The sequence below is a fragment of the Oncorhynchus gorbuscha genome, linkage group LG17 (assembly GCF_021184085.1).
Source record: "Oncorhynchus gorbuscha isolate QuinsamMale2020 ecotype Even-year linkage group LG17, OgorEven_v1.0, whole genome shotgun sequence".
In the NCBI taxonomy this organism is placed as follows: Eukaryota; Metazoa; Chordata; class Actinopteri; order Salmoniformes; family Salmonidae; genus Oncorhynchus; species Oncorhynchus gorbuscha.
This window is the reverse complement of record NC_060189.1, coordinates 17,036,116-17,059,629: the sequence shown is the minus strand read 5'-3', so window position 1 is coordinate 17,059,629 and position 23,514 is coordinate 17,036,116. Positions and strand designations below refer to the sequence as shown.

At 43.2% G+C, this 23,514-nt stretch overlaps 1 protein-coding gene across 1 annotated transcript; it reads left to right on the top strand.

Annotated features, from left to right (window-relative positions):
• The first annotated feature begins 15,655 nt into the window (after positions 1 to 15,655).
• zgc:113142 (uncharacterized protein LOC503524 homolog) lies at positions 15,656 to 19,976 on the top strand. The gene is made up of 4 exons (XM_046307769.1): positions 15,656 to 16,013; positions 18,018 to 18,170; positions 18,297 to 18,430; positions 18,910 to 19,976. The coding sequence occupies exons 1-4, from the start codon at positions 15,734 to 15,736 to the stop codon at positions 19,273 to 19,275; spliced, it is 933 nt and encodes a 310-aa protein (XP_046163725.1). The 5' UTR covers positions 15,656 to 15,733; the 3' UTR covers positions 19,276 to 19,976.
• The last annotated feature ends 3,538 nt before the right edge of the window (positions 19,977 to 23,514 follow it).

Sequence of the window (23,514 nt, the reverse complement as noted above, 5' to 3'; positions counted from 1 at the left end):
AATGTGAAATGTCAGAATAATAGCAGAGAGAATGATTTATTGCAGCTTTTATTAATTTAATCACATTCCCAGTGGGTCAGACGTGTACATACACTCAATTAGTATTTGGTAGCATTGCATTTAACTTGGGTCAAACGTTTCGGGTAGCCTTCCACAAGCTTTCCACAATAAGTTGGGTGAATTATGGCCCATTCCTCCTGACAGAGCTGGTGTAACTGAATCAGGTTTGTAGGCCTCCTTGTTCGCACACGCTTTTCCAGTTCTGCCCACACATTTTCTATAGGATTGAGGTCAGGGTTTTGTGATGGCCACTCCAATACCTTGACTTTGTTGTCCTTAAGCCATTTTGCCACAACTTTGGAAGTGTGCTTGGTGTCATTGTCCATTTGGAAGACCCGTTTGTGACCAAGCTTTAACTTCCAGACTGATGTCTTGAGATGTTGCTTCAATATCTCCACATCATTTTCCTGTCTTATGATGCCATATATTTTGTGAAGTGCACCAGTCCCTCCTGCAGCCCCCTTTTTCCTCCAAACATAACGATGGTCATTATGGCCAAACAGTTCTATTTTTGTGTCATCAGACCAGAGGACATGTCTCCAAAAACATGTGATCTTTGTCCCCAAGTGCAGTTGCAAACCATAGTCTGACTTTTTATGGCAGTTTTGGATCAGTGGCTTCTTCCTTGCTGAGCGGCCTTTCAGGTTACGTCGATATAGGACTCGTTTTACTGTGGATATAGATACTTTTGTACCTGTTTCTTCCAGCATATTCACAAGGTCCTTTCCTGTTGTTCTGGGAATGATTTGCACTTTCCGCACCAAAGTACGTTAATCTCTGGGACACAGAACGCATCTTCTTCCTGAGCGGTATGACGGCTGCGTGGTCTCATGGTGTTTATACTTGTGTACTATTGTTTGTACAGATGAACGTGGTACCTTTAGACATTTGTAAATTGCTCCCAGGGATGAACCAGACTTGTGGAGGTCTACAACAAAAATTCTGAGGTCTTGCATGATTTCTTTAGATTTTCCCATGATGTCAAGAAAAGAGGCACTGAATTTGAAGGTAGGCCTTGAAATACATCCACAGGTACACCTCCAATTGACTCAAATGATGTCAATTAGTCTATCAGAAGCTTCTAAAGCCATGACCTAATTTTCTGGAATTTTCCAAGCTGTTTAAAGGCACAGTCAACTTAGTGTATGTAAACTTATGATCCCCTGAAATTGTGATACAGTGAATTATAAGTGAAATAATCTGTCTGTAAACAATTGTTGGAAAAATGACTTGTGTCATGCACAAAGTAGATGTCCTAACTGACTTGCCAAAACTATAGATTGTTAACAAGAAATTTGTGGAGTGGTTGAATAACGAGTTTTAATGATTCCAACCTATGTGTATGTAAACTTCCGACTTCAACTGTAGGTCATTTGTTATGGTGGGGTATCTTTTACCATTCGCTGGCTTGTTATGTGCCCCTTCCAAGTATTGCTAACTGTTTTTTCACAGGCGATTACTGCTAGAACAGTGTCTCTGAGTCCAGAAGATTTGTTGATCCACCATGCGCAAGATACAATTTGTTTTCCAAGTATTTATCTGAAGTGCCTATTCATTGTGCGATTCTTACTGTAGGAGTATTGGGCTCCCTAGCATGTGATAGACTTGTTGATTGTTTGACTATAATCAGTTAGCACAGGCTACAGTTGACATGTCAGAAAGAAAGGCTTCTCTTTAAGAAAGATGGGTTATAGCCTCCATTTTACATGCAGTCTCAATTAGTTTCACTTGAGTAACCCATGAAAGTGAGTTATGCCTCCCACTCACTGCCAAACCAGTGTGTGTGTGGGGGGGGGGGGTCTGCAACACCACTAAGCAAGGGGCACCACCAAGCAAGCAGCACCACGAAGACCAAGGAGCTCTCTAAACGGGTAAGGGACTAAGAATTGGAGAAGTACAGATCGGTATTGGGTTATAAAAAATATCCGAAATGTTGAACATCCCACAGAGCATCATTAAATCCATTATTAAGAAATTTAAAAATATGGCACCACAACAAACCTGCCAAGAGAGGGCCACAGACTGGGCATGGTGGGCATTAATCAGAGAGGCAACAAAGAGACCAAAGATAACCCTGAAATAGCTGCAAAGCTCCACAGCAAAGATTGTGTATGTCCATAGGACCACTTTAAGCCGTACACTCTAGAGTGCTGGGCTTTATGGGAAAAGTAGCCAGAAAAAAAGCCATTGCTTAAAGAAAAAAATAAGCAAACACATTTGGTTTTCACCAAAAAGCATGTGGTCAGATGAGACTAAAATTTAGTTTTTTAGCCATCACTGAAAATGCTATGTCTGGCGCAAACCCAACACCTCTCATCACCCCGAGAGCATGGTGGTGACAGCATCATTCTGTGGGGATGTTTTTCATTGGCAGGGACTGGGACACTGGTCAGAATTGAAGGAATGATGGATTGCTCTAAAATACAAGGAAATTCTCGAGGGAAACCTGTTTCAGTCTTCCAGAGATGTGAGACTGGGACAGAGATTTACCTTCCAGCAGGACAATGACCCTAAGCATACTGCTAAAGCAACACTTGAGTGGTTTAAAGGGCAACCTTTAAATGTTTTGGAATGGCCTAATCGAAGCCCAGACCTCAATCCAATTGAGAATCTGTGGTATGACTTAGACTGCTATACACCAGTGGAATCTATTCAACTTGAAGGAGCTGGAGCAGTTTTGCCTTGAAGAACGGGCAACAATTCCAGTGGCTAGATGTGCCAAGCTTATAGAGACATACCCCAAGAGACTTGCAGTTATAATTGCTGCAAAAGGTGGCTCTACAAGGTATTGACTTTTAGGGGGTGAATAGTTATGCACGCTCAAGTTTTCAGATTCTTTTGTCTTATTTGTTGTCTGTTTCACAATAAAAATGTTTTGCATCTTCGAAGATGCATGTTGTGTAAATCAAATGGTACAACCTCCCAAAGAAATCTAATTTAAGTCCAGGTTGTAAGGTAACAAACTATGAAAAATGCCAAGGGGGGGTGAATACTTTCGCAAGCCACTATATATCTTGATTAGAGAAGTATTCAACTCCTGAGTCAATACATGTTAGTCACCTTTGGCAGTGATTACAGATGTGAGTCATTCTGGGTAAGTCTCTTAAGAGCTTTGCACACCTGGATTGTACAAGTTTTGCCATTATTCTTCAAGCCCTGGTTGTTGATCATTGCTAGACAGCCATTTTCAAGGCTTGCCATATATTTTCAAGCAAATTTAAGTCAACTGTAACTAGGCCACTTAGGAACATTCAATGTCGTCTTTGTAAGCAACTCCAGTGTATTTATGGTCTTGCGTTTTAGGTTATTTTCCTGTTGAAAGGTGAATTTGTCTCCCAGTGTCTTTTGGAATGCAGACTGAACCAGGTTGTCCTCTAGGATTTTGCTCTTTATCCTACAAAACTTCCTAGGCCTTGCTGATGACAAGCATACCCATAACAGGGGCGGCAGGGTAGCCTAGTGGTTAGAGCATTGGACTAGTAACCGGAAGGTTGCGAGTTCGATCCCCCAAGCTGACAAGGTACAAATCTGTCGTTCTGCCCCTGAACAGGCAGTTAACCCACTCTTCCCAGGCCGTCATTGAAAATAAGAATGTGTTCTTAACTGACTTGCCTGGTTAAATAAAGATAAAATTAAAATAAAAAAATATGATGCAACCTCTACCATGCTTGAAAATATCAAGAGTGGTGCTTAATGATGTCTTGTGTTGGATTTGCCCCAAACAAAATGCTTTGTATTCAGGACAAAAAGTTAAATTCTTTGACAATTTTTTTCCAGTAATACTCTGCATTATTGCAAACAAGATGCATGTTTTGGAGTATTAATATTCTGTACAGGCTACCTTCTTTTCACTCTGGCATTTATGTTAGTGTTGTAGAGTAATTACATTGTTGTTGATAGAAGACACCGGAGGATGTCTTCTATCACAGCCATTTAAACTCTAACTGTTTTAAAATCACATTTGGCTCATGTTGAAGTCCCTGAGTTGTTTCCTTCCACTTTTGGAAGGGCGCCTGTATCTATGTAGTGACTTGGTGTATTGATACACCAGCCAAAGTATAAAGTTAATAACTCCACCATGCTCAAAGGGATATTAAATGTCTGCTTTTTTACCCATTTGCCAATATGTGCCCTTCATTGTGAACCATAGGAAAACCTCCCTGCTCTTTGTGCTTGAAATTCACTGCTCAATTTAGCTTACAGATAATTGTATGTGTGGGGTATAGAGATGGGGTAGTAATTTCAAAATCATGTTACACACTATTATTGCACACAGTGAGTCTATGCAACTTATTATGTGATTTGAAAGGCACATGTATTGTTTAGGCCATAACAAAATGGTTGAATACTTATTGACTTAAAACATTTCAGCTTTTCATTTTTAATTAATGAGTATTTAAAAAAAACATAATTCCACTTTGACATTATGGGGTATTGTGTGTAGATCTGTCATGCAGGTGAAAGAGGACCCAAAAGCGACTTGGCGAAAACAGAGTCTTTAATCCAGTAAAGTAAATACAAACAAAAAACACAACTTTCACTCGAAATGACGAGGACAAACTGGAGACTCGATCTTGAACAGCAGGTGAACAGCAGGTTGCCTCGGGAAGGCACTTGAACCAGACAGACTCAGACACCTGCTCACCACGCAGCATCTGAGGAAAACACGACACGACAGGGCGATACACAAACACAGCACGGTGAATTCTAGACAAGGAACCGACAGGACAGGAACGGAACACAAAGGAAGAAATAGGGACTCTAATCAGGGGAAAGGATCGGGAACAGGTGTGGGAAGACTAAATGATTGATTAGGGGAATAGGAACAGCTGGGAGCAGGAACGGAACGATAGAGAGAAGAGAGAGCGAGAGAGTGAGAGAGGGAGGGGGAGAGAGAGGGATAGAAAGAGGGAAAGAACCTAATAAGACCAGCAGAGGGAAACGAATAGAATGGGAAGCACAGGGACAAGACAAGATAATAAATGACAAAACATGACAGTACCCCCCACTCACCGAGCGCCTCCTGGCGCACTCGAGGAGGAATCCTGGCGGCAACGGAGGAAATCATCAATGAGTGAACGGTCCAGCACGTCCCGAGACGGAACCCAACTCCTCTCCTCAGGACCGTAACCCTCCCAATCCACTAAGTATTGGTGACCCCGTCCCCGAGAACGCATGTCCATGATCTTATGTACCTTGTAAATAGGTGCGCTCTCGACAAGGACGGGAGGGGGAGGGAAGACGAACGGGGGTGCGAAGAAAGGGCTTAACACAGGAGACATGGAAGACAGGATGGACGCGACGAAGATGTCGCGGAAGAAGCAGTCGCACAGCGACAGGATTGACGACCTGGGAGACACGGAACGGACCAATGAACCGCGGAGTCAACTTACGAGAAGCTGTCGTAAGAGGAAGGTTGCGAGTGGAAAGCCACACTCTCTGGCCGCAACAATACCTTGGACTCTTAATCCTGCGTTTATTGGCGGCTCTCACAGTCTGTGCCCTGTAACGGCAAAGTGCAGACCTCACCCTCCTCCAGGTGCGCTCACAACGTTGGACAAACGCTTGAGCGGAGGGAACGCTGGACTCGGCAAGCTGGGATGAGAACAGAGGAGGCTGGTAACCCAGACTACTCTGAAACGGAGATAACCCGGTAGCAGACGAAGGAAGCGAATTGTGAGCGTATTCTGCCCAGGGAGCTGTTCTGCCCAAGACGCAGGGTTTCTGAAAGAAAGGCTGCGTAGTATGCGACCAATCGTCTGATTGGCCCTCTCTGCTTGCCCGTTAGACTGGGGATGAAACCCGGAAGAGAGACTGACGGACGCACCAATCAAACGACAGAACTCCCTCCAAAACTGTGACGTGAATTGCGGGCCTCTGTCTGAAACGGCGTCTAACGGGAGGCCATGAATTCTGAATACATTCTCGATAATGATTTGTGCCGTCTCCTTAGCGGAAGGAAGTTTAGCGAGGGGAATGAAATGTGCCGCCTTAGAGAACCTATCGACAACCGTAAGAATCACAGTCTTCCCCGCAGACAAAGGCAGACCGGTAATGAAGTCTAGGGCGATGTGAGACCATGGTCGAGAAGGAATGGGGAGCGGTCTGAGACGACCGGCAGGAGGAGAGTTACCCGACTTAGTCTGCGCGCAGTCCGAACAAGCAGCCACGAAACGGCGCGTGTCACGCTCCTGAGTCGGCCACCAAAAGCGCTGGCGAATAGACGCAAGAGTGCCTCGAACACCGGGATGACCAGCTAACTTGGCAGAGTGAGCCCACTGAAGAACAGCCAGACGAGTGGAAACAGGAACGAAAAGGAGGTTACTAGGACAAGCGCGGCGACGCAGTGTGCGTGAGTGCTTGCTTAACCTGTCTTTCAATTCCCCAGACTGTTAACCCGACAACACGCCCATAAGGAAGAATCCCCTCGGGATCAGTAGAAGCCACAGAAGAACTAAACAGACGGGATAAGGCATCAGGCTTGGTGTTCTTGCTACCCGGACGGTAAGAAATCACAAACTCGAAACGAGCGAAAAACAACGCCCAACGAGCTTGACGGGCATTAAGTCGTTTGGCAGAACGGATGTACTCAAGGTTCTTATGGTCTGTCCAAACGACAAAAGGAACGGTCGCCCCCTCCAACCACTGTCGCCATTCGCCTAGGGCTAAGCGGATGGCGAGCAGTTCACGGTTACCCACATCATAGTTGCGCTCAGATGGCGACAGGCGATGAGAAAATAAGCGCAAGGATGAACCTTATCGTCAGACTGGAAGCGCTGGGATAGAATGGCTCCCACGCCTACCTCTGAAGCGTCAACCTCGACAATGAATTGTCTAGTGACGTCAGGAGTAACGAGGATAGGAGCGGACGTAAAACGTTCTTTTAGAAGATCAAAAGCTCCCTGGGCGGAACCGGACCACTTAAAACACGTCTTGACAGAAGTAAGAGCTGTGAGAGGGGCAGCAACTTGACCGAAATTACGAATGAAACGCCGATAGAAATTAGCGAAACCTAAAAAGCGCTGCAACTCGACACGTGACCTTGGAACGGGCCAATCACTGACAGCTTGGACCTTAGCGGAATCCATCTGAATGCCTTCAGCGGAAATAACGGAACCGAGAAAAGTAACGGAGGAGACATGAAAAGAGCACTTCTCAGACTTTACGTAGAGACAATTCTCTAAAAGGCGCTGTAGAACACGTCGAACGTGCTGAACATGAATCTCGAGTGACGGAGAAAAAATCAGGATATCGTCAAGATAGACAAAAACAAAGATGTTCAGCATGTCTCTCAGAACATCATTAACTAATGCCTGAAAAACAGCTGGCGCATTGGCGAGACCAAACGGCAGAACCCGGTACTCAAAATGCCCTAACGGAGTGTTAAACGCCGTTTTCCACTCGTCCCCCTCTCTGATGCGCACGAGATGGTAAGCGTTACGAAGGTCCAACTTAGTAAAGCACCTGGCTCCCTGCAGAATCTCGAAGGCTGATGACATAAGGGGAAGCGGATAACGATTCTTAACCGTTATGTCATTCAGCCCTCGATAATCCACGCAGGGGCGCAGAGTACCGTCCTTCTTCTTAACAAAAAGAACCCCGCCCCGGCCGGAGAGGAAGAAGGCACTATGGTACCGGCGTCAAGAGACACAGACAAATAATCCTCGAGAGCCTTACGTTCGGGAGCCGACAGAGAGTATAGTCTACCCCGAGGAGGAGTGGTCCCCGGAAGGAGATCAATACTACAATCATACGACCGGTGAGGAGGAAGGGAGTTGGCTCGGGACCGACTGAAGACCGTGCGCAGATCATGATATTCCTCCGGCACTCCTGTCAAATCGCCAGGTTCCTCCTGAGAAGTAGGGACAGAAGAAACGGGAGGGATGGCAGACATTAAACACTTCACATGACAAGAAACGTTCCAGGATAGGATAGAATTACTAGACCAATTAATAGAAGGATTATGACATACTAGCCAGGGATGACCCAAAACAACAGGTGTAAACGGTGAACGAAAAATCAAAAAAGAAATAGTCTCACTGTGGTTACCAGATACTGTGAGGGTTAAAGGTAGTGTCTCAAATCTGATACTGGGAAGATGACTACCATCTAAGGCGAACATGGGCGTAGGCTTCTCTAACTCTCTGAAAGGAATGTCATGTTTCCGAACCCATGCTTCGTCCATGAAACAACCCTCAGCCCCAGAGTCTATCAAGGCACTACATGTAGCACCCGAACCGGTCCAGCGTAGATGGACCGACAAAGTAGTACAGGATCTTGATGGAGAGACTTGAGTAGTTGCGCTCACCTGTAGCCCTCCGCTTACAGATGAGCTCTGGCTTTTACTGGACATGAATTAACAAAATGTCCAGCAACTCCGCAATAGAGGCACAGGCGGTTGGTGATCCTCCGTTCCCTCTCCTTAGTCGAGATGCGAATCCCTCCCAGCTGCATGGGCTCAGACTCTGAGCCAGAGGAGGGAGATGGTTGCGATGCGGAGCAGGGAAACACCGTTGATGCGAGCTCTCTTCCACGAGCCCGGTGACGAAGATCTACCCGTCGTTCTATGCGGATGGCGAGAGCAATCAAAGAGTCCACATCTGAAGGAACCTCCCGGGAGAGAATCTCATCCTTAACCACTGCGTGGAGTCCCTCCAGAAAACGAGCGAGCAGCGCCGGCTCGTTCCACTCACTAGAGGCAGCAAGAGTGCGAAACTCAATAGAATAATCCGTTATGGACCGTTCACCTTGGCATAAGGAAGCCAGGGCCCTAGAAGCCTCCCTACCAAAAACTGAACGGTCAAAAACCCGAATCATCTCCTCTTTAAAGTTCTGGAACTTGTTAGAGCAATCAGCCCTTGCCTCCCAGATAGCTGTGCCCCATTCTCGAGCCCGGCCAGTAAGGAGTGAAATGACGTAAGCAACCCGAGCTCTCTCTCTAGAGTATGTGTTGGGTTGGAGAGAGAACACAATCTCACACTGCGTGAGAAAGGAGCGGCACTCAGTGGGCTGCCCGGAGTAGCAAGGTGGGTTCTTAACCCTAGGTTCTGGAGGCTCGGCAGGCCAGGAAGTAACAGGTGGCACGAGACGTAGACTCTGGAACTGTCCAGAGAGGTCGGAAACCTGAGCGGCCAGGTTCTCCACGGCATGGCGAGCAGCAGACAATTCCTGCTCGTGTCTGCCGAGCATGGCTCCTTGGATCTCGACGGCAGTGTAACGAGCGTCTGAAGTCGCTGGGTCCATTCCTTGGTCGGTTCCTTCTGTCATGCAGGTGAAAGAGGACCCAAAAGCGACTTGGCGAAAACAGAGTCTTTAATCCAGTAAAGTAAATACAAACAAAAAACACAACTTTCACTCGAAATGACGAGGACAAACTGGAGACTCGATCTTGAACAGCAGGTGAACAGCAGGTTGCCTCGGGAAGGCACTTGAACCAGACAGACTCAGACACCTGCTCACCACGCAGCATCTGAGGAAAACACGACACGACAGGGCGATACACAAACACAGCACGGTGAATTCTAGACAAGGAACCGACAGGACAGGAACGGAACACAAAGGAAGAAATAGGGACTCTAATCAGGGGAAAGGATCGGGAACAGGTGTGGGAAGACTAAATGATTGATTAGGGGAATAGGAACAGCTGGGAGCAGGAACGGAACGATAGAGAGAAGAGAGAGCGAGAGAGTGAGAGAGGGAGGGGGAGAGAGAGGGATAGAAAGAGGGAAAGAACCTAATAAGACCAGCAGAGGGAAACGAATAGAATGGGAAGCACAGGGACAAGACAAGATAATAAATGACAAAACATGACAAGATCAGTGACACAGCATTTTCAGTTTGTCTTTTGGGAACATAGCAACTCGACAACCATAATATTGCCATAATATCAAGAGCTCCCTAAACCCAACAGAGTTAATGGGCAATTCAATGTTAACGGAATTGCGCTGAGAGTCAGATTTTTCATTTCAAAAATGTATACTATGTGGAGATGCAACGTTTGGTAAAATCATCCTCAGTTTGTGACCTCTGTTTTTAAATATCTCCCCCGAATTAAGATTCAAAGATGTCTGCAGAAAGAATGGGGTGTCAGCTATGACATGACACATTGAAATCTATTTGGTTATTGAACTACAGAAAGGGGATTTACAGGAAGTGGAATTTCATCATGGGTCCCTGATCTGTACTACACAGACATGCATAATTATGGATACACACTGGCTATTATTTTAATGAGCTCTGTCCCCAAACAAGACCAAAATTGGTTGGACCGGAACAAATCTGAACCAATCATAGACGTCTATGTTTCACAAGTGTTGAGAGCACAGTAAAGTAAAAAATAAACTATGTTTAGTAAAGTATAGTTCTGTACAGAACACAGTAGAGAACACTATAATTGAGGACACTATAATGTAATGTACTCTACTGAACTCTACTGTTCTGTGCTATGCTGTACTTTGATGTCCAAACTTGTGAAACATAGACATCTATGATTGGGCCAAATCAGCATCTCTGAACGTTGAAATTAAAGCTTCTCTGGACCATAACAAAAACCCCAAATTTGGACTTACCAAATCAACTACTTTTCAACATCCATGGATGTCCAGTGTTGGTCAGTGTTCTGTGGGTGAGGATGCTGGTTACAGTAAATGGAAAGAGATTGGGCCCATGGGTAGGTGTCAGTAGGACCCGGGAGAGGCAACATTAAATGGAAAGAGATTGGGCCCATGGGTAGGTGTCAGTAAGAGCCGGGAGAGGCAACATTAAATGGAAAGAGATTGGGCCCATGGGTAGGTGTCAGTAAGAGCCGGGAGAGGCAACATTAAATGGAAAGAGATTGGGCCCATGGGTAGGTGTCAGTAAGAGCCGGGAGAGGCAACATTAAATGGAAAGAGATTGGGCCCATGAGTAGGTGTCAGTAAGAGCCCGGGAGAGGCAACATTAAATGGAAAGAAGAGAGAGATGGAGTGGTTTTCCAGACTGTTTTCACACTTGCTTTGACAACCAGACGACAGAAAGAGAAAGACAACCGTTATGAGTTGAATATAAGCGTATATCAGTGGAAGGGAGGACTGTAGCAAGTGACCCAACTGTGGTTAGTGACTACTATGATTACCCATTGATGCCATTTCAATTGCAGTAATTCTGTCACACATATTTGCGAAGTTCCGCTACCAATTTGGGAACAGAATTTCATGTTTAATCACTTAATGATTCATACACCACATAGATAGAAGTAAAAAAAACTTTACTTCTGTGAACTTTCATTATCCTCCCTCCCGAGAGTTTAGAACATCCAAGGCACAGGGAAATGTTTCTTATTCTTGCACAAGGCAGATAATTTCTCCAAAACTAAATATATGTTGATATTAGTTGGCAGGGGTCTTTACTTCAACATTATTGTGTTTTGATGTATATCTAATACTTTAATACATTTTCTGGTAGATGTTTTCCAATGCCCTTTTCCTATCTGTTTGAACAGAAATCAAAGTATTTGCTTATTCCTACTATTTTGAATAGAAAATATTAGTCAAATGTGTATACATGCCTTAATTTCTAAAATATAGACAGTTCGCTTTCATTTGACACCAGATTTGACAGTCTCCTATAAACTTACATTGGTAAATTATACCCCACCATAAGAAAAGACCTTTCACTTGTTTGTTATGTGCTCTTTCCAAGTATGTCTAACTGGTTGGTCACTGGCGATTACTGCTAGAACAGGCATTCTAAGAGTCCAGAAGATAACCACTTTGTTGATCCACCATGCGTAAGATGCTGTTTGTTTTCTAAGTATTTATCTGAAGTGCCTATTCATTGTGTGAATTTTTTCAGGAAAAAGTAGACCGCATGATGATGACACTCTTTTGAACAATAACATCTATAGTCTTGGCACACTGTCATATTATATTTAAGCAACAAGGCCCAAGGGGTGTGTTATATGGCTAATATACCACGGCTAAGGGCTGTTAGGCACGACACAACAAGGCGTGTCTGGAAACTGACCTTAGAGATGGTATATTGGCCATATATCACCAGCACAAAGGAGACACTCTAGACCCAAACTGTTATAGACCTACAGTGGGGCAAAAAAGTATTTAGTCAGCCACGAATTGTGCATGTACTCCCACTTAAAAAGATGAGAGTGGCCTGTAATTGTCATCATAGGTACACTTCAACTATGACAGACAAAAAGAGGGGGAAAAATCCAGAATATCACATTGTAGGATTTTTATGAATTTATTTGCATATTATGGTGGAAAATAAGTATTTGGTCACCTACAAACAAGCAAGATTTCTGGCTCTCACAGACCTGTAACATCTTCTTTAAGAGGCTCCTCCGTCCTCCGCTCGTTACCTGTATTAATGGCACCTGTTTGAAATTGTTATCAGCCTACCATCAGTAACACACTACGCCGCCAGGGACTCAAATCCTGCAGTGCCAGACATGTCCCCCTGCTTAAGCCAGTACATGTCCAGGCCCATCTGAAGTTTGCTTGAGAGCATTTGGATGATCCAGAAGAAGATTGGGAGAATGTCGTATGGTCAGATGAAACCAAAATATAGCTTTTTAGTAAAAACTCAACTCGTCGTGTTTGGAGGACAAAGAATGCTGAGTTGCATCCAAAGAACACCATACCTACTGTGAAGCATGGGGGTGGAAACATCATGCTTTGGGGCTGTTTTTCTGCAAAGGGATTAGGGCGACTGATCTGTGTAAAGGAAAGAATGAACGGGGCCATGTATCGTGAGATTTTGAGTGAAAACCTCCTTCCATCAGCAAGGGCATTGAAGATGAAACGTGGCAGGGTCTTTCAGCATGACAATGATCCCAAACACACCACCCGGGCAACGAAGGAGTGGCTTCGTAAGAAGCATTTCAAGGTCCTGGAGTGGCCTTGCCAGTCTCCAGATCTCAACCCCATAGAAAATCTTTGGAGGGAGTTGAAAGTCCGTGATGCCCAGCAACAGCCCCAAAACATCACTGCTCTAGAGGAGATCTGCATGGAGGAATGGGCCAAAATACCAGCAACGGTGTGTGAAAACCTTGTGAAGACTTACAGAAAACATTTTACCTCTGTCATTGCAAACAAAGGGTATATAAAAAAATATTGAGATAAGCTTTTGTTATTGACCAAATACTTATTTTCCACCATAATTTGCAAATAAATCCATAAAAAATCCTACAATGTGATTGTCTAGATTTTTTTTCTCATTTTGTCTGTCATAGTTGAAGTGTACCTATGATGAAAATTACAGGCCTCTCTCATCTTTTTAAGTGGGAGAACTTGCACAATTGGCGGCTGACTAAATACTTTTTTGCCCCACTGTATATCCATCCTGCCCTGCCTTTATAAAATCTTCGAAAGCCAAGTTAACAAACAGATCACCGACCATTTCAAATCCCACCATCCTTCTCCACTATGTAATCTGGTTTCCGAACTGGTCATGGGAGCACCTCAGCCACGCTCAAGGTCCAAAATGATATCATAACCGCCATCAATAAAAGACAGTACTATGCAGCCGTCTTCATCGACCTGGCCAAGGCTTTCGACTCTGTCAATCACTGCATTCTTATCGGCAGACTCAATAGGTTCACCGACTAATTCTCAGATAGAGTTCAGTGTGTCAAATCAGAGGGCCTGCTGTCTGGACCTCTGGCAGTATCTATGGGGGTGCCACAGAGTTCAATTCTTGGGCCGAATCTTTTCTCTGTATATATCAATGATATCGCACTTGCTGCTGGTGATTCTCTGATCCACCTCTACGCAGACTATACCATTCTGTATACATCTGGCCCTTCTTTGGACATTGTTAACAAACCTCCAAACAACCTTTAATGCTATAAAACACTCCTTCTGTGGCCTCCAATTGCTCTTAAATGCTAGTAAAACTAAATGCACTCTCTTCAACTGATTGTTGCCCGCACCCACCCGCCCGACTAGCATCACTACTCTGGACGGTTCTGACTTAGAATATGTGGACAACTACAAATACCTAGGTGTCTGGTTAGACTGTAAATTCTCCTTCCAGACTCACATTAAGCATCTCCAATCAAAAATTACATCTAGAATCGGCTTCCTATTTCGCAACAAAGCCTCCTTCACTCATGCTGCCAAATGTACCCTCGTAAAACTGACTATCCTACTGATCCTTGACTTCACCGATGTCATTTACAAAATAGCCTCCAAAACTCTACTCAGCAAACTGGATGTAGTCTATCACAGTGCCATCCGTTTTGTCACCAAAGCCCCATATACTACCCAACACTGCGACCTGTATGCTCTCGTTGGCTGGCCCTCGCTACATATTCGTCGCCGAACCCACTGTATCCAGGTCAGCTATATGTCTTTGCTAGGTAAAGCCCTGCTTTATCTCAGCTCACAGGTCACCATTGCAGCACCCACCTTTTATACTCGCTCCAGCAGGTATATTTCACTGATCATCCCCAAAGCCAACACTTCCTTTACTTCTAGTTATCTGATGCCAATGACCGGAACGAATTGCAAAAATCACTGCAGCTGGAGACTTATATCTCCCTCACTAACTTTAAGCATCAGCTGTCAGAGCAGCTTATCGATCACTGTACCTGTACACAGCCAATCTGTAAATAGCCCTGTAATTAGGCCACCCAACTACCTCATCCCCATATGATTTATCTTCTTGCTCTTTTGCATCCCATCTCTACTTGCACATCATCTTCTGCACATCAATCACTCCAGTGTTAATGCTAAATTGTAATTATTTCGCCTCTGTGGCCTATTTATGCCTACCTCCCTAATCTTCTACATTTGCACACATTGTAGATAGATTTTTCTATTGTGTAATTGACTGTACGTTTTGTTTATGTGTAACTCTGTGTTGTTTTTGTACACTGCTTTGCTTTATCTTTGCCAGGTCGCAGTTGTAAATGAGAACTTGTTCTCAACTGGCCTACATGGTTAAATAAAGGTGAAATAAAAATAAATTAATAAAAAAAGGGTCAAAAAGGTCTAAACTGTCTCCTGGACATTTCCTGTGACCTCCACTGGCCAATCAGAGGCAGTGATCTGGCCTGGATGGCCAGAGGCCAGACTTCAGTGGGCCAAACCATGGATCCCGAACTCTACTCCGAACCAAGGCCTGTTCACCTTAGCGATTGTTGCCTTATGTAGTCATTGAACACTGGTCACTTTATTAATGTTTCCATACTGTTTTACCCACTTCATATGTAGTCATAGCTCATCCTGTATGACTACTGCTGTGCACCTTTTCTATTCATATACTGTCTATACAGAACTTATTTATAATATGTATATATATATAAATAATCTGACATTGCTTGTTCTGATATTTCTGAATTTTTGGGGATTGTGTGTATATTGTTTTTTATTGCCAGTTATTACTGCACTGTTGGAGCTACAAACACAAGCATGTTTGTTTGTTTGACAACCCTGTCCTAAAGCATAGAGAACATCCCAACAGTCTGCACAAAAAACTTCTTTGTTGTCTTTCAGGAATAAATAGCCTACACCCCTGGTTGAGAATGGATGCGTTTGCTGACAATTTTGCAATGATGGGAAGCATTATTGGATAACTTTTAAACATCGTTGGAATGGATGCCGCTGCGCTCACTTCCTTCCCCTTTGGAGGAATCGTTGTCTCATCCGTTTGTGCGATCTTTCTCCTAGCCCTCATGCTCTTGTCATGCCGCGGCAGGAACCAAGAGGTGATAGGAGCAGGCCGTGCGGTGCTGATAACGGGCTGTGACACCGGATTCGGTCATCAACTGGCCCGCAGGCTGGACGCTCAGGGGTTTGTGGTCTTCGCCGGTTGTCTGTTTCCCAACGGAGACGGTGCCCAAACTCTGCACAGAGAGAGCTCCAGCAATATGAACATTCTCAAGCTAGACGTCACTAAAGATGAAGATGTGACACAGGCAAGGACTGTGGTCCAATCGAACCTGCCAGAGAAAGGTGAGCTTTGTTACAAGTAGGTTACTTAACATAACAATTACGGACTGTTAAAACAAAAAAAAATGATCAAATCAAATGTATTTATATGATCCAATTTCCTTCTCAAAAGAAACTCTTAAGACTAAGCAGGGGTAGGCAACTACAGTATATTCAGCCATGGGCCAATTTTTGTCGGAGTGGATAGTCAGGGGCGGAACATAGCCCAACTGTACACTGCAAATTGAGCACGACTAAACCCAATAAGATTGATTTTTTTAAAGAATCATGTCATACATCATCTTTTTATTTGTGGGAGTACTTTGGAACAGATGTCATAAATTCCTGTTGATTTTAGCCTCTTTAAAAAAAATGTTTTTACTTAAAAGAAATTCATTGGGGGCTGCTTTTGGCTTGTGGGACACCTGTTGCTGACCCATGACTAAGTCTATTCAGAGGTTAATGTTCCTGCTCTTCACAAGTCCCTTTTCCCCCAGGGCTTTATTAATGATGCATTGACTGTCATTAACACGAAGAGTGAACCTTTTCCTTCTCAAAAGCACCTGTTGTCAACTAAATCATAAAATGTGCAACCTGGGCTCAAGGCAATTTGTAGGATTTTGTGCATACCTCGATTTAGCATGTTATATTACATTTCTTTAGGTAACATTATGAATTGAATAGCGGTCATACAATATCATATGAATTAGAGGACTTATACTGTCACTCAAACTCGCAACCTTTGGAATGCAGGAATTAAGGTTAGGGTAGAGCTGGGTGACACGGACAAAAATCCATATCCCGATATGTTGACCTATTTTTTTGATGATGAATCAGCGATAAATCATTTTTGTGGGAGGTGTTAGATAGAGCCTGACGATAATATGGACAAAAAGTAATGTGGACAAAAAGTAATGTGAAAAATTTAACTATTTTGATGGACAGTTACTTTGCAGGGCTCTAGAATATGTTTTTCCAGTGCCAAGTAAGACAACAGAGATGGTAGCCTATATATGATTCAAAGAGTAGCGATTTCATCAAACCTATCCAGGGAGTGCATGATTGAAATTGTGATGTGAAACCTGTAAAAAAATATAAATTTTTTGGGGTGCTCTTCAGTGAATTTCAGACACCTATAGGCAATATTATTTCACCTCCTGAGGTAGTGGAAAATCAAAACACTTAGCTAGTTTGCTGACTCTAAATATGATACTGTTGCTATATAGCCATGTAGGTTAATAGATTAAGATGAATCAATCAGTAAATGTATGCTAATGGCCTACAAAAACTTTCCAGCACAAGGCTCCTTGATGAAGGCCTAGTCACTGTGAATCGTGCGCTCATCTCCGCTCCGCGGGTGTATAAAAACCATTTTACAGCCTGCTCCAGATATGTTTAAGATATACTATGCAGAAATCACTTAGCCATTTCCTGGTTGCTAAAATAGTAGTTCTAAACCACTGCGAAATAGCTTTTCCATAACCAAATATTGTACTTTCAGCTGTTTTAAGCTGGTGTGGAAAACTGAAAGTAAAAGATGCAAAAACATAGAAAGCATAGAAATAGAGAATGCACACAGAGCATATCTACCGGTTCTTAGACATGCTTTCAATAAGAATGACAGCTCTATGTGGATTTGGTCGGGTTTAAAGTAACTGAACCATTAGTATATATTTTATTTAACTAGGCTTGTCAGTTAATTAAGCACATTCTTACTTACAGTGACGGCCTAGGTACAGTGGTTTAACTGCCTTCTTCAGGGGTAGAACGGCAGATTTTTACCCTGTCAGCTCGGGGATTCGATCTAGCAACCTTTCGGTGACTCACCCAACGCTCTAACCACTAGGCTACCTGCCACCCCAAAAACTGTATATACAGTTTCAATCATCTTGGAGGTGCTCAGAAATATGTATAGTATGCTTCATATGGCTCTGACACCAGGCTGTATTGTGAGACACTTATGACAAAACTGATTTAACAGGTTTTACACACATTGTTAATGTAAGTTGATTTGTTTTGTTTTTGAAGGGCTTTGGGCAGTTGTGAACAATGCTGGCATCTTAGACTGGTCAGAGACAGAGTGGAACACCATTGATGATTATCGCAATATGGCTGAGGTCAATTTATTTGGCAGCATCAGGACCTCCATAGCTTTCCTCCCATTGGTTCGTGCCTCAAAAGGTAAGTTTCATCATTATTTTACCATCACCATTTCATAATGGTGATCACAGTACTTGATTTATCACATTCAATGTTCATTTTACTCCACAGTGTTCTAAAATGTGTAATGTTCATTGATTTCTGTAGGACGGATGGTGTACGTCTCAAGCATCTTTGCCTTCTTCAACTGTCTGACCATGGGGGCCTACAGTATGTCAAAGAGAGGACTGGAGGCGTTTGCAGACTGCCTACGGGTAGAGATGGAGTGTTTTGGAGTAAAGGTAAAGACAACTCTTGGTAATCATAATTACTGTGTGTGTTTGTCTTTTTAATACTCTGTAGATTTATTTACATTGATTGTAATCAACACATTCCCCTTAAAATGTCAATCTGTGATTGCTATATCCATTTATGGACATTTAAGTTAATGATATACAGTATAACCATTTATTCTTGAAGAATATAACATATACATGCCTCATGAGCGTAGTTCAACTGTGGTACCCCATCAGAATCCAAAATATAAGCTTGTTTCACTTCTTTGTTGGTTAACAATGTAATTGTAAACAAACACTATAGCTTCAAAACACAATTAAATCTATAACTTTGATACAGCTCTGTCCATAGCTCTGTTTATGAATTTGAGAAAGGTTACATTTCTCCAGCCCCATCCCCCAGGTCTTCACCAAGACACTGGCGGTGTGACTGCTTATTGTTTGAACTTCAGAGTGCCCCTTTAACATTGTGGTGATGATCTCAGGTGAGCATCATCCAGCCGGGTAACTTTGGCCCTGCTACCAGCATCCTGAGGCGGAGAACAGGGACAGAAATCTGGGAGAAACTGGACGAGGCGCGTCAACAGATCTTCAACAGACAGTATGTGGACCTGGCTAATAACTACCACATGTCTACATGTATGACTGGCAACCAGGACAGCAGCCTGGTCGTAGACGCTATGGTGGAAGCCCTCACAGCAGACAGACCTAAACGCAGATATCTGTTGGTCTCTATGCTGGATATGTTGTTCTTCTATGCCTTTCCCTATCTGCCGACATGCGCCACTGATGCAGTTTTCTACCTCAGTCCCATGTACAACAAAAGAAAAGCAATGCTTTATTCCAAATAGAGAATATCGCTATTATGCTGGAGTGACAGTAGAGAAAGTGTATGGCTTTGTGTTATGTTGTAATGTACAATATTTTGACATTGCGCTTCTCACTTATTCTGTGTTGCAAACTTGCACGTGTCCCAAATTCTATGGAAAATGTATGCATTCCTTCCCACCAACAATACATTCGGGAAGAATAGAAGATGTTCGGGATGTTACTAAGAGGATTCAATGGCATGTTACTGTGTCTTGCAGCTGCTTGCCTCACTCATAACCACAAAATTACATATTTACCTGATTTGTTTTATATTAATAGTTAGGAATTGATACATAACAAATAGGAGGATATTTCGGTCCTGTTAGTGTCTGTGTTTTTATGGTCTCCCCTCTAGTTTCCTGCAGATAATCTGGGCGTATGGTCACCAGAGATGGCTTGAGCTGACAATTTAGTTAGACTGCCTTACATAGACAAGATGTGGTGGGTCTAACCGAGATGGAGATAGCCAGGAGGAGTTTAGAACAATTCCTCATTGTCTCTAAATAATCTAAGCCAGGGCGGGCTAAAGACAACAACCCACGTGCAGATAACGGCAGGATGAACCCAGAGTGGTTTGATGCTCCTTGGTTTGCATGAGGGGGGTTGAACCAACCATGACAGAGCATTGTTAGTGTCAGCTACATATAGTACTCTGCATTTGTGTAAAGGTTAGGTTACTCGGTCCAACACAAGGGTGGAGGGTCGACCAGCCTAATTATTGCAATACTTAATCAATATTAAATAAAGATGATTGTTTGAAGAAATTACCAAATCTCTCTCAGTACTAAATTTCCACGACAGTATACAGAACCTACACTACATGACCAAAAGTATGGGGACACCTGCTCTTCAAACATCTCATTCCAAAATCATGGGCATTAATATGGAGTTGGTCCCCCCCCTTTGCTGCTATAACAGCCTCCACTCTTCTGGAAAGGTTTTCCACTAGATGTTGGAACATTGCTGCGGGGAATTGCTTCCATTCAGCCACATCATGTCTGTGTGCTCAATTTTAAACACCTGTCAGCAATGGGTGTGGCTGAAATAGCTGAATCCACTATTTTAAAGTGTCGTCCACATACTTTTGTAGATATTGTGTATGTGGTTGTTTTATTCAAGAAGTGGAATGCAACGTTCTTTATACCAGTTTGTTTTTCTCAGTGGTTTTACAATAATACTTTAAACACAACACAATGCTTTATGCAATAAACTTGTCAAGAATACAACCTCAATTCTAAGTACATTATCACTACAGAATCCATAGGCTTTCAAATTGATGTGCATAGTAACAGTTTCCCCTCTATTGGTGTTAACTACCTTTCTCTTGGTGCAGGAAACTGCAGTTTATGGGGAAGGCCCTTTATCTCTATGCTAATTCTTGCAAATGGAGTGTTGGGGTTGTTTGAAAAATGTCCCTTTGCTCAAAGGGGCCCTAAATCCTTCCTTATGCGGTTGGGCTGGCGCCTTGCCGAACTCAAGAAATCTGTTATTAATAACTAAGATGTTTGGTGCAGTATTTCTCAAGTGAAGAAATTTGCATGAAAACAAGTCGATTGTTAAATGACAACAAATACTTAATTGAATAATCCCTACTGCTGACAAATGACTGACAGGGCATAGACTTAGTGGCTATTTCAGCCACCTTTCCAACAAATCAGTTTGTAAAATGTCTTCCCTGCTAGAGCTGACCCGGTCAACTGTAAGTGCTGTTATTGTGAAGTTGAGACGTTTAGTAGCATCAACAGCTCAGCCGCGAAGTGGTAGGCCACACAAGCTCACAGAACGAGACCGGCGAGGACTGACGTTTCCAAATCATCTGCAACACTCACTACCGAGTTCCAAACTGCCTCTGGAAGCAACGTCAGCACAATAACTGTTTGTCAGGAGCTTCGTGAAATAGGTTTCCATGGCCGAGCAGCCGCACACAAGCCTAAGATCACCATGTGCAATGCCAAGCGGTGGCTGGAGTGGTGTAAAACTTGCCCCCATTGGACTCTGTAGCAATGGAAACGTGTTCCCTGGAGTGATGAATCACGCTTCACCATCTGGCAGTCCGATGGACTAATCTATGTTTGGAGGATGCCAGGAGAATGCTACATGCCCCAATGCATAGTGCCAACTGTAAAGTTTGGTGGAGGAGGAGTAATGGTTTGTGGATGTTTTTCATGGTTTGGGCTAGGCACCTTAGTTCCAGTGAAGAGAAGTCTTAACGCTACAGAATACAATGCCATTCTAGTCGATTCTGTGCAGCCAACTTTGCGGCAACAGTTTGGGGAAGGCCCTTTCCCGTGCACATATCGAGGTTCATACAGAAATAGTTTGTTGAGATCAGTGTGGAAGAACTTGACTGGCCTGCACAGAGCTCTGACCTCACCTTTGGAATGAATTGGAACACCAACTGCGAGCCAGGCCTAATCAACCAACATCAGTGCCCAACCTCACTAATGCCCTTGTGGCTGAATGGAAGCAAGTCCCTTCAGCAATGTCCCAACATCTAGTGGAAAACCTTCCCAGAAGAGTGGACCACCTTCATATTAATGCCCATGATTTTGGTATGAGTTGTTCGATGAGCATGTGTCCACATACTTTTGGCCATGTAGTGTTTGTGACGTAGTAGCAATTTTCGGCGACCACTTTTGGCTCGTGAACGCTACTTTCAGAACTACTGACTAAAAAAATAAACAAAAGTACCTGAAAATCTCTTTAACTTGATGGTTAGAGAAAGGCCTAAGCAGTTGATGATAATCAAGTGCTGCTCACAGCTCGGCTCCATGACTGTTTCATATCTACAGATATTGTCCTCATAGGAAAATATGAGATGAACTCTGTCACCATGCCCTGAGAGCGTTTTCTGTCATCTTAGAGACCGTTGTACTGCAGTATAGAACGTCTTCTATGTTACTGCTATTGTTGAAGCTATAGTTTCTAGTGCATACTGTATGCAGTGTGATAAAATCAACACTGCATACGATAGGCTATATTATATCACTGACTATCTCATTGTACTTTCTCCCCACTGCTTCCTCTTGAAGGCTTTATTTAAAGGCAGATGGCATGAGAATCTGTATTAGTCCAAAATACCATATTCACAAGGAATATTTCCAGCATTTTTTCCAATGGGTACTGTCTACATGGTTGGAAAAAGTTAGTGTATCATCATTAGGGTTTAGTAGAGGTTTAGGGCCATTACAGGGGGTGTCTGTGACACAAATACAGTGGACATTGTCCTACCAGCAGTCACTTCGTTATTGTTCATTCACTCCAACTCTACCACTAATGTTGTACAACTGTTTTATGGATGCCACTTTTTTAACCTTTTCTTCCACTGCATCTAAAGCCTTGTTTGTACCTGGTGCTAACATGCATCCGTATTCTGATTGGGCCCGCATTGTAGCCATTGCGTCTACACATGGTACTAAAATGTGTCTCTTATTCGTCCACTGTGTTCACATTGTGACCAGATATCCTGCTTCCTCCCTGTATGCAAATTGTTTGACAGATATTCTTTCAAAATAATATATATTTATTTTAAGACACATATTGATGCTATAAGTCAATGGTGTCACCTGTCAAGTGTTTTAGAGGGCGGAATAATGATGATTTAAATGGTTTCACTGTCCAGAGCAGACTACACTTGTAAGATATACAGATACAATGCGAGTTTGACTACCTCTGGAGGTGGTCAGGAAGATGTGTATTTCAATGTATACACCCGTCTAAAAATGTGGGCACAATTACAATGTGGACAAGATCAGGACAAAGAGAGCATGTCAGAACCAAGTATAAACCGGGCTAGTGCCTTTTAACTATACTCAACACAAACATTTGCATGTGTTTCTGCAGTCTTTACTGCAGTCTTTACTTTCCATCCTATAATTTTTCACAAACCAAAACCTATGTTGTTGAAATGTGCCCTTTCCCTGAAAAGCTCATAAATAACCGTGGTGGTTGAATCACAAACAGGATGTTAATAGAATACAGAGGAAGGTCTGAATGTATCTTTGTAGTGATATTAGACATGGGGAAGAGATCGGAGTACTGTAATTGTTATGATAAAAACAGTATACTGTATGCTAAGGCTGTAATGATATGAATGGCACAGGGGTCAATTAGGGATTTATTAGGGATGTAATCCTTCCTTTCACCCAATAAGATCACACCCTGCTTCTGTCTGGTATTTTTGTTGGAAAGGCTCCCTCTGGCACCAAGTTACTTTTGAA

Bases quoted from the DNA above. Each gene is read 5' to 3' on its own strand.
- zgc:113142 (XM_046307769.1), top strand. From the start codon at position 15,734: ATGCTCTTGTCATGCCGCGGCAGGAACCAAGAGGTGATAGGAGCAGGC. The intron at 16,014-18,017 runs GTGAGCTTTGTT...TTGTTTTTGAAG, and splicing joins ATCGAACCTGCCAGAGAAAG to GGCTTTGGGCAGTTGTGAAC. The intron at 18,431-18,909 runs GTAAAGACAACT...TGATGATCTCAG, and splicing joins TGGAGTGTTTTGGAGTAAAG to GTGAGCATCATCCAGCCGGG.